This window comes from Triticum aestivum, chromosome 5B (genome assembly GCF_018294505.1).
Source record: "Triticum aestivum cultivar Chinese Spring chromosome 5B, IWGSC CS RefSeq v2.1, whole genome shotgun sequence".
Taxonomy (NCBI): Eukaryota; Viridiplantae; Streptophyta; class Magnoliopsida; order Poales; family Poaceae; genus Triticum; species Triticum aestivum.
The window spans coordinates 378,829,376-378,840,987 of NC_057807.1; the positions used below are offsets into that span (position 1 = coordinate 378,829,376).

Here is an 11,612-nt window from a genome sequence, read left to right on the forward strand (position 1 = left end):
CTAGCAAAATAAAAAAAAGTGTAAAACTAGAGTATTTATCCTCTGAAATTGTGATGCAAATGTGGTTGACCAGTAAGAATAGTTCAAACAAACTATGTTAATTTCATTTTGCCTATAGGTTGCTATGTTCGCCGCCATTGATTCGGATGTGGATGTGACTCGCGGGTTCCCGTTCTGGGTGGAGTTCGCCGATAGCCTAGCCCAGATGACTCATCTTGGCTCAGAATGTTTGCCCGATCCATCATGTACCTATGTGGGTCGTCATCTGACCAACGGCCACCTACCATCACAATAGCACAAGCTATCATGAAAACATAACAGCCGTTGCGATCCCAGGACTATTTGTGCTTGTGCACGGAAACACATTTTTGAGGTCATATTTCAATACCCAATCATTTTGTTCTACTCTAATATTTGAGAAAGCTCCTAGCGTATGCTCTTCCATGATTTCTCAACTTTATTTTCTTAGAATTTTATGGATTCATATTGTGGAGTACCTATATCAATGTTTTTCTTGCCAGAAATTTCCAATCTATCCATATTCAATCACGGCAGTACAAAGAACAAAAGAGGTAATACAAATTACAATCATGTCTGTGGACCACCTAGCGACGACTACCAACACTGGAGCGAGCCGAAGGCGAGCCGCCGTCATCGCGCTCCCTTACCGGAGCCGGGCAAACCTTGTTGTAGTAGACAGTCGGGAAGTCGTCGTGCTAAGGCCCATAGGACCAGCGCACCAGAGTAGCAACCATCGCCGATGAAGAAAGTCGTAGATCAGAAGGATCAAACCTATAAACTCCTAAACGAAGACTGGATCCAAATAGATCCACCGAAGACCATCACCGACCGAATCCCGCAAGATCCGACGAAGACAAACCTCCACACGCCCTCCGACGATGCTAGATGCACCATCGGGAAAGGAATAGAGCATGGGAGACATTATTCCTACTAAGGGACGTCGCCATCGCCCCACAGCCCCAACCAAGAGGCCGAATCTAATAAGAACGAGAACGAGATCCCTCCCGCCGGCGGGGGGCCGAGATCCTCCGCACCTCCATGGCGTAGAGGCCATCGGAGATGGGACAGACCGGCGGCGGCGCCGACAGGAGGAGAAGAGCTTTTCTTGCGGAGGATACCTATATCAATGTTGCTACTTTGTCTTGGTTTCATACCTTCAAGAACATGTTTATGCGTGGTCACGGAAACACATCCATGAATGATACAAGATGTTAGATAATAAAGCGGTTGTAACATGCATAATTCAAAATCATTTGTCTTATTTATCTTTTTAATAGTATTCTAATTTTTTCTGCTGATATGTTGCTATCTTTGAGATAGCTAACAGTGCAAGATTCTTCTACTTTTCAAACTCTGTTTTTCTGAGCATTAGAGCCAACGAACTAGCTCCATATGATGAACTCCTGCTGCAACTCGTTGTCAAACTGCACAAGGAGGCCATCTTAGAGCCCAGTTAGGTTGTTGTCCCCGGGCTCATCGCCACAAAATTTCCTCCATGGGTTCCTCTTACGCGTCATGTTCTTTTCTCTACTATTAAATGGGAGTTAGTATGTTCTCCTCATCTCCTCCCCCACCCCCTCATTATTTTTTGTCCCCACACCCCTGTTTGGAATAACTATTTATAACAAATCGGTAATTCATTTTCTTATCCTACTAGAAACCATGTCCTACATGAAATCAATCAAATATTACCAAAATCATGTCATGTATTAACTCAATCAAATCTAATCAAATCTTATCAAACCTCAAGTATATCAAAACTCCCATTGTGTTTCTCCACCCATACTCAAATCAAATCAAATCTCACCACAATCTACAATATGTACAATATGGTGGGTGTAAAGTATATGTTAGACATGATTGTTGTTAAACCACTAAAATATGTATGCCCCGTCGCAAGCATGTACAATTAGCCAGTGTGTCGGATAAAATGTCACATGTTCAATTCTCTAAAGAAAATTTGACATGTTTGATTGAGAGTTGGACAAATGGCAATGATATTTCCTCTCCATTTCCAGGTCTGAGCCCACCCGTCATACAGGTTAAGATCCTCTGCAGTACCGTATGTGCTGTAGTGTCGATGACATGTAGGGCCAAGTCCCACATGGCAGTGATTGTACAACACATACTGTAGAGGATCCTAACCCCGTCATACTGCTCTGGATGATTTTGTAACTCCATTTCCTTCTCCCCTGGTTCGATCCACTCGTCGATCGAGCGAACTGTGCCACTGAACCAAAGGCTACAGGGCGGAGGGGCGATGACAACGGAGCCCTCGCCCCGCCGCGCTAGGGTTGGCGAGCCGGCGGCGGACCCGCTGACGTCCCTCCCGCCGCCCCTGCTCGACGCCATCCTCACCCGCCTCGACCTCCCCGACGCGGTCCGTACCTCCGCCTTCTCTCGCGCCTGGCGCCGCCGGTGGGAGGCCCTCCCCTACCTCTGCCTCTCCTTCGTCGACAACCCCGGCACGGCCCCCTTGGCTGTCGACCGCGTTCTCGCTCGCTACCCCGGCCGCATCTCCAACTTCTCCTTCCACGTCGACGAGCACTCCTTCGGCCGCGTCGATGACTGGCTCGTCGCCCTCTGCGACCGCGGCGTCAAGTCCATCAACCTCCGATGCGCCTCCCCCTTCATCCTCCACTCCTCCCTCTTCTTATGCGCCCAACTCACGCACCTGAAGCTGTGCCATTGCGGCCTGCCGCCTCTCCCGGTGGGATTCACTGGATTCCCCATGCTCAAGGATCTAAAACTCAGCTTTGTCGAATTCCTGGAGAACGGGGAGAGCCAACTGGAGGCGATTCTTGTCGGGTCACCTTTGCTTGAAACCCTGAATCTTCACTTTGTGGATATCCGTGGGAACGATCCATACTCAAATGTGTGGGTGATTCGCGGGGCCAACCTCCGGAGCCTAACGATAAATTCTGATTTTGAGTATGACTGGCAAGTTAAGGAGCTGCCATACCTCGATTAAGCCGACATCGATGTGGGAAACTATGTGAGCTCTATCAATTTCAGAGGATTTCTTGCCAGCTTTGCGCAAATTAGGAAGCTCTCTCTCTCTCTGTGTGCGTGCTACGCATCGGTAATTTTCTGTTCTTACCATAAAAAGTGCCAATTATGAATAGTTCTGATCCACATTTTGCATTGAGATTCACATGCTTAATATTTGTTTCTTTTACAGTCTACTGGAGGCGGTCTCTTGGAAACACTTCCATTTACCTTTGACAACTTAAAGAGTTTGACCCTCTGGACACGTTTTTATGAGATGCGTTCCATTGTGTTAACCTTTTGCGTACTAAGGAATACTCCTAATTTAGAAGAACTTGAAATTACGGTATGAAATAAGAACACCGCCTTGCAAACTATTGTAGTTATGCTTAGAGGTCATCATTGCTATTTTTGGTGCTTAACATTTTTTGTTTATTTTACAAGACCTATGGTGATGGGGATGCACCTGAAACAAATGCAGAGTTTCTAAATACACAATGGACTGATGCCTTCTGTGCCAACCTTCAGGCTGTGAAAATGAAAAATATTGGCTGGTTGCAAAATGAAATGTATTTCATAGAGCTCGTTTTATCTAAAGCAGCAGTTCTTCGCACAATGCATCTTAGTCTTGGTTGCAGAAGATCAAAGTCAAATGAGGATGCACTCTGTGAACTAATGACATATAGAAGGGCTTCAACCCATGCTCGAGTCTTCTTTGACGGTAAAAAAAAAATTTGACGGTAAAAAAAAATCTTGAACTTCAGTCAGTAATTATCTGTATTCCTTAGCCTATATTTATGTTGAAGAATATATGGAGTGTCTTACAAGTTTCACATTCTTAATTGGCCCTTGGGTTGATATATTATGTGCTACCATTATTGTCTATACCAGAGAGGAGGGAATATTGATGGAAATAGGATGAACACTTGTGTCAAGAGAAATCACATGTGAACATGGAAAGCTTGAAAATGAGTTTGGATCTATACCCAAGGTTTTCTTTACAAGATCATGACTCCCATGTTTTCTTTACAGGATGATAACTTGAGTCGTTGATCATTTTTCTAAACGACTACCTTGTAGCCAGATTCCATTATCATCACATAACAGAACATGAATTTTGTACTATCTGCCTTTAGCTTAGTTGCCGCCTAACTCTAGCAGCGTCCCTTTAATCTTTACGAAGGGAGGGTAGGGACAAAACATTAAGTGCAAATTATCAGTACTGGCCACAGAACAAACCACTTAGTGATAATTTAGCTTTCGAGTAAGGCACATTGGGATAAAGAGTGATAGCATTGTGCTAAAGCAGTATGGATTTATCTCATGGGACAAAAAGTTGATAGTGATCCAACACCTTGTCGATTACAGTGGGAATCGAGAGTTTCATCTTCATGCTTCACTGAATGCATTACATATTTGTTCATTATTACACGTACTGCTACTTCGTTTTTATTACTTTGTATGTTGTTTATTCAAGTTTATGTTTTCTCCTGTTTTATCACCTGCTTAATATCTTGCAACGAGTTGCACAAATTCAGAAAGTGGCTGTTATCCTTTTGCAGGTAAAATGAAATGAGCTGCTAGATAGAGACGTGTCTTCCATGCAATTCTGGGAATGGGCGCTGATTACGTTCAGATGGCTCACTTGCGTAAGACGGTGTCTGTTTATCCCTTGATCTTCTCTAACTATGTACCTTGGGCGGCTGGGCTGTTAAAGATATGTATCCTGAAGAAAATGGTTGTCGTCATGAGCTACTTTACTGCTCCGTTTGGCGCATAATTATGTCTTGTATGACCTGCAAAACTCTCCTTAAGAGAGAACTCTTGCTATGTGATTTTCCAATGAAAACTTGCTGTGCACCATTAGTTTAATTTGCTTAGAAAATGTTTGTAAGAGCTTACGAGTGGGATAGTAGCAATGACAAACAGTATTACCTGTGTCCCATAATGTAAGACGTTTTTGCAGTTCAATTTGAACTGCAAAAACATCTTATATTATGGGAGGGAGGGAGTAGTAAACTCATAGCCTTGTGTTGCACAAATCCCTTTGCCCATCCCATAGCATTAGCGAAGCAACATGCCTTGGAAAAATTAAAAGGAGCAGGAGAAAAGCAACAGCTTGTAGCCTTGTATGTTACTATTAGTATGAACAGGTTGGATCATCATGTTCTCCTCTTTTGGGTGAATCATTTTTACCATTTGAGATCTACCCCTTTCATCATTATCATTTCAGTACTTCAAGACTAATGACTAGTATAGTAATTTATTATCATCGAGGTTTGTCTTTTTCCTTTGAAGGTACTAAGGTTTATCTCTTTGTAATTTCTGAAAATGCATTCCATTGAGGCCATCCAAATCACTCACACGCTCGCGCTCTCGCGACCGCGTCGCCCCCGCGGGTGACCGGCCACGCTTCGCCGCCTCCCTCCTCCGGTCCCCACCTCTCCCCTTCCTCCTGCCGCCGTCGCTGGCGCCCGTGGCCGCCCTGGCCCCGGGGTCGCTGGTGGCGGCGGCCCCCTGACCTTCCCCTCCCGGTGGCTCTCCGGCGCGGGGCGGAGCTGCACCGGGGGGTGCTCCTAGGCGGCGACGAACCGGGTGGCGGCGGGGTTCCCTGTCGTGGCGCGGGCGGGCGGCTGGACGGCGGCGGCGTCGTTGGCGGCGGGGCGGTGCTGCGGTGGGTCCTGGCGGCGGCGCTTGGCCCAGATCTGGGCCCTACGGGCCCCATCTGGGCCTGGGCGGGCCGGCGGCGGGGCTGATCCGTGGCGACTCTTCCAAGAGGCGGGGGAGCAGCGCTGAGCGGCGGGGTGCTGGCTGCGCCGGCGCCAGCCTGCTGCAGCATGGCCGGCGGGGCTTAGCGGGCCCGTTGAGGGCCTGGCCGGGCCTGGGGTGGCCTGGTTTGCCCCGCTGCCGTGTCCGGACGGCAACCGCGACTGTGCCGGAGGCGCGAGCCTCTCGCACGACGGCGGAGGAGGAGGTTCCCTCCCGCTCGGCCTTGGCGTTGCTGCTCCTGTCGCTTGGCTCTTCTCTCCGGCCTTCTTGGCCTCGTGTTGGTGCTCGTAGTGAGACAACTTGGGTGGCGGCGCATCCGCAATGGCGCATGGTGTTGGGCGATGGTTTGGTTGGTCGGCTCCGGTTGGGCGGTGGGGTTGGTGTGCGGGAGAAATCCTTGCCGGTTCGGCCGGCTCCGATGCGGTGACACCGACGGGTGCCACCTTTCCTTCTTGGAGGGTGTTGGTGGTAGCCATCCTCCACTTCCCTCCTCGTACCGGGGGAAACCCTAGGACTTGTCCGGGCGGCAGCGTCGTCGGCGTCGCATTCCTTCTTGAAGGTGCCGCTTGGTACGCGGCAGATCGGAGCCTCGGGCGGTGGTGGTGTGTCTCCGGAGGGCGCAGCGGTGGCGGTTCATCCATGCTTTGTCGAACCGCCGTTGTTAGCATTCTTTTCTTTTTTTTTTGGGCTTGTTGTGCTGCTCGCCCCAGCAATACTATGTGTATGGTGTTCGTTGCTTTGGAATACAAAGCGGGGGAAAACTCTTTTTCGGTAAAATGCATTCCATTTGTTACCTGCGTAAGCAACCATGATAACATAATTTGAATGACAGTGGTAACCCCCTTTAGTTAACCCCCTTTAATTAACGGGAGCATAGATGTTAAAAACTGTGCAACACAGTGTCCTTGTTTCTTTTAAGATCCGGGTTGTGTTGTATATGCACATTTCCTAAATGTGGTTTCTTTTCATTCTTGTACATATGTTTGTACACGGGAGAAAAATATTGGGTTATCTAATAATAGTTGTTTTGTTGCACCACAGGGCAAACATTGAAAATTTCTAGAGGTTGAGTGCATGTGTTATCTCCCTCTGTACCATAATATATGTCATTTTAGCAGCTCAAATTGAACTGCTAAAACGACATATATTATGGTACGAAGGGACTAGTAGTTATGTTTAGAAAAATTCTAGAGGCTTAGTTCACAGGAATACTATGGAATTGTAGAGTAGATAATTAACCCGTAAGATTTTTGGACGGTCTATTCCTTTTGACGAAGAGACTACAGGAAAATTCCCCTGCACGTTGGAACCCTACAAAAATATATTTGAAATTCGTTTAAATCGGAAGAGACCCACGGTTCTACATACCCTATGAAATTGGCTCTGGACTTAAATAGTCTTTTCGCATGGCATATGTTCGCTCTTCTGACTTAAAAATTGATTTAAGTAAAGTAGGGCATGATCAATAAATCAAATGAAAATTTGCATATGATCAAATGTAACACTCATAACTGGCGAATGTTCGCAAGGGAGGGGTGGCACACGCGACCGTTGTAGGTGACATTTTTAATTCTGAGGGGGTGGCTGTTTTTTCAGAGCGACGTTGCATTTTCTAGGATGAAATCTCGAAAACTATCATCTTACCAAAAAATGTCATGTCGTTGTAAAGAAACTGTCATCTCACGCACGCCTAAAGTTGCCATAAAACATTTGAAATGCCACATGTTACGTTTGAAATGTCACATGTTCCCACTTCCCACTTCCTAGTGAACGTTTCCTAGGGAACATTCCCGTTAAACTTTGATCTGTACACGAGTTTTTGTGTGTGTGTGTGTGTGTGTGAAATGTATACGAGTGTTGGGTCCCGCTTCGTCACGCGCCAAATAAGCCCGCCGCAACGAAAAGAGCGCGGCATTTCCAGACCACCCCAAAGCGGCGCTCCGCCCCTGAAAACCCTAGAACCGCGCCGCCGCGCCATCACCGGAGAGATGCCGCCCCCGCGACGACGCCGTTGCAAGAAGCGTCGTCGGCTGACTGACGTCGCCGCGGCGGAGGCGGACGCCCTGATTTCCTTGCCCGCGGACGTCCTCGACGTCATCCTCACCCGCCTCGACCTCCGCGACGCCGTTCGTACGTCGGCGCTCTCCCGCGCCTGGCGATACCGATGGGAGGCCCTCCCATCCCTCGACCTCCACTTCCCCCACCTAAAAGACGACGAGGGAGCGCCCAAGGGGCTGAGGGCCGTCGACGGCATCCTCCTCCGCTGCCCCGGCCGCGTCCGGCGCTTCTGCGTCTTCCTCGACGAGCCCTACGCAGCCCGCATACATGACTGGCTCCTCGTCCTCTCCCGTCGGGGCGTCGAGACCCTCCACATCAGCTCCATCGACGGCTTCCTGGCTCTCCCCTCCTCCCTCTTCACCTGCGGCAGGCTCACCTCCCTCAGTCTCTTCAGATGCGCCATCCCGCCCCTCTACCCCCGGGCTTCCATGGTTTGCGGGAGCTAAGGAATTTTACTCTCATCAACGTCCAGTTACAGAAGAAGGGGGATTACCAGCTGGAGAAGATCATCGCAACATCACCAGCGCTCGAGGAACTGACACTTTGGGATGTGAATATCCGAGGCAGATTCAAAGAGTGGGTGATTCAGGCGTCCAATCTCCGGTTCCTCAAAATTTGTTCGGCTTGTGATTATGGTTGGAACCTTGGGGATCTTCCGCGCCTCGATTATGCTGTAATTGATGTATGGGACTATCTAGGTGGGGACTGTGATTTCTCCAAATTTATCTCCAGCCTTGCAAGCGTTACTGAGCTTTGCATATATACTTGTCATCCACCGGTACACCCAGATGCTCTCGCTTTATCTGTTCTTATAATGAACATCTGGGCTCAGTTTAGTACTCATGTGTTATTAAATTTCCTTACAGACAAGAGACAACATTGAGGATTAGGCCATGTAAAGATTACCACTAATTCTTATCTTTGTTGTGCCTTACCTTCCTAGTGGAACATTTTAGTGGATTTTATCTATCTCCTCTGTTTGATTGTTGTCAAGTATTTGATCTGCTAGGGACAATCAGGATTCAACCTCAAAGTAGTGTTGCGTCCCAAACCCCAAATTTAGTGAGAAACCAACTTGTCTGAAACTTAACTTGGAAATTACACCTATTGATGTTCTTTGCGTTAGCCACAGAGTTGTATATATTTATAATCATGTGGCATTTTCCCAGAAAGAAAATACTTGGACTGACCTTTTTGTTTCAAGGGGTTGAGAGCCTTTGTAAATTGCAACATCCTAAACTCCTTTAGTTATTCCCGAACTGGGTTCATCCTTTGTGACTTGTGGCTGTAGCTTTGCTGACATGAGTAAAGCATGCAAAATTCGTTCAGCGATTAAGGATATGCACTGAGTTCCAAACTTTTGACATTATGGCTTTTATCTGTTTCAGTCAAATGGGGCTAATATGCTAGAGGAACTTCCATGCACCTTTGTCAACTTAAAGAACTTGACGCTGTATACACACTTCTGTGAACTTCCCTCAATTTTGTCAACCTTTTGCTTGCTAAGGAATGCTCCAAACCTTGAAAGACTCAAAATACTGGTAATGTTTGGTTTTACGTCGAATCATTTATATTCACAGTATTTGAAGGATGTCATCATTACTTCCAATGAATGACTTCTTACCTATATTTGTTAAGATTTATTATGGCGAGGAGCAGAAATTTGAGGCAAATCGAGAGTTTCAAGATGCACAATGTACCGATGGCATGTGTGCCAACCTTCAGTTTGTGAAGATGACTGGTATTCACTGGCATTCAAATGAAATGTCTTTCATGGAGCTTATTCTATCTAAAGCAAGGCTTCTTCGCACATTATCCATTAGTTATGATGAGGAATGTGCAACGTCTAATGAGGGTGCACTGAAGAAGTTACAAAAGTACAAAAAAGCTTCAACTCATGCGAAGGTTATATTTAAAGGTAAAGAATCTGAATTTTAGGTCTCATGGTACTTCTCAACCTATTGGTTTTGAGAATTTCGTTCCATTTTTCGTTTCCAGAAATTTCTGGTGCATTTCACATCAGCTTTTTTTTACTTTCCTCCATGTCACGAGTTAGGCTAAATTATAGTGCCATGCTTTTATGTGGCTTCTAGTGAAGAAGTGGGGCTGCTATATACTCCCTCTGTCCCATAATGTAAGATGACCTTTTCAGTGGTTACAATAGATATTCGAGTGTTCCTCTCCCATTCAGATACTGGTTTATTCTTTCTTCCACTAGATGAACTCTGTATATTGGATAATGTTGCTGATTTTCGTGGCCATAGATATGCAACTTTGCAAATATTTCTAGACCTTTAGAAAAGGAAAATCTAAACCGTACACTGTTTTGGGAGCACTTTTGGTGAAGAATCTATCACTGTTATTTCAGTTAGACATAGTTCAGGAAGTTTGTCACCATGCATATCAACAATGATACGAAATAGCAAAGGGCAGAGTAGCAGTGCCTAATTCCAACTTTACTTTTCTGTTTTCACTTATGGTATTATTCAAGATAAGCAAAAGACAAGTGCTGAAAGAGGCATTCCCCCGCTTTATAGATAAAGCAAGCAAAAGACAATTTTGTGGTCAGAGGAGAGGGGCCGGTGTCAGTGCTTAGTGGCTGGCAGAAAGCGAACATCAGGTGGAAGTGAATAAGGTTTAATGCATCTGTGAATTTGTCCATGCTTGTGCTTCATCTTTTCTTTTCGTAACAGTTTTAAGCTAAATTATTCTCTATGGTGGTTCGCTTGCAGTTTTGCGCGGCATAATTTTGTTTCATCTGCTTCATTCCTGGTGGGATGAGCTGCATAAACAGTCTGTTCTTCTTGTGCAGGCAAAGCGGGATCTTACTAGGAGTAGATTATTTTCACTGGAATGACACACAGTGCTCGTAATGGCCGATGCAGTCTTTTGAAGACCAGATGCGCCACATCCAGAAAATCGCCTTCCGAAGGGATAACTGTAGTTATGTCTTCTGAAAGAAATTTTGGGTACCATTGATAGTTTGGCACAAATTCGTGGTATCCTTCAGTGTTTTGGCCTATCTTGTTGGTACTTCTGCTGTCGTGGAGAAGTTTTGTAGTATGATCTTCCAGGGTCGCTCTTTCAGAAATGAGAACTTTCGCAGACTTAGCTTTGCTTGATTAGATGTTGTTTTACATGCACCCCGTTGCTAAACTTTTCTGGTCGGTTAATAGATGAGGTGGTAACTAAGCAGTACTACGCCTACTACGTACATGAGTCAAGGGAATTAAAGTGAAACTTCTAGGGTTGCATACGCTGCATCACTCTAGCTCAAATTTACAGGTTCAACTACACGTGACAATGCACATCACAAAAATAGACACTTGGTGAGACAGATGATCAAATTAACCTAGACTTTTGAGTTTGTATAATATACACTTTGGCCATGCACACATCGCTTGTGCCCCGCTGGCTCATCTCTGTTGGACTGTGAAAGTGAAGTAGACAAATAGAGAGACAACTGATAGAGTATGAATGGTTACTTGATTAGCTCTCATTTGCAACGTGGTGAAGACACCTTCCAGAGGGTACACTTTTTTTTTCGATGAACACAACAACTGCATTGTGGCATGTAGAATATTCGCACGATCTGGGCTTGGGGTGATTATCCTTTGTGATTTGGGAAGAACCGCGAGGATCCCCCAATCTTATTGAACTGGAGGTGGATTCAAGGATGGACACAAGGAGAAACAAGGGAGAACCATGCCAAAGGGACAATAATCAGAAGACGAAGCACATCACATATCCAGGAGTCAATACAAGAGGTGCAATTG

General features: G+C 46.1%; 1 protein-coding gene and 1 pseudogene across 3 annotated transcripts; both read left to right on the forward strand.

Moving 5' to 3' along the window:
* Positions 1–2,218: 2,218 nt before the first annotated feature.
* LOC123116164 (F-box/FBD/LRR-repeat protein At1g13570) lies at positions 2,219–5,189 on the forward strand. Of its 3 annotated transcripts, none has more exons than XM_044537167.1 (4): positions 2,219–3,103; positions 3,203–3,355; positions 3,454–3,730; positions 4,572–5,189. In XM_044537167.1, the coding sequence occupies exon 1, from the start codon at positions 2,282–2,284 to the stop codon at positions 2,990–2,992; it is 711 nt and encodes a 236-aa protein (XP_044393102.1). In that variant the 5' UTR covers positions 2,219–2,281; the 3' UTR covers positions 2,993–3,103; positions 3,203–3,355; positions 3,454–3,730; positions 4,572–5,189. The 3 variants fall into 3 exon arrangements, with proteins under 3 accessions (XP_044393102.1, XP_044393101.1, XP_044393100.1); XM_044537166.1 differs by having other exon boundaries at positions 3,454–3,749; positions 4,572–5,188; XM_044537165.1 differs by having other exon boundaries at positions 3,454–5,189.
* A 2,482-nt stretch (positions 5,190–7,671) lies between these two features.
* Positions 7,672–11,043, forward strand: LOC123116165 (F-box/FBD/LRR-repeat protein At1g13570-like; annotated as a pseudogene).
* The last annotated feature ends 569 nt before the right edge of the window (positions 11,044–11,612 follow it).

Excerpts from the sequence above, each read along its gene's own strand:
- LOC123116164 (XM_044537165.1), top strand. The coding sequence starts at position 2,282 with ATGACAACGGAGCCCTCGCCCCGCCGCGCTAGGGTTGGCGAGCCGGCG.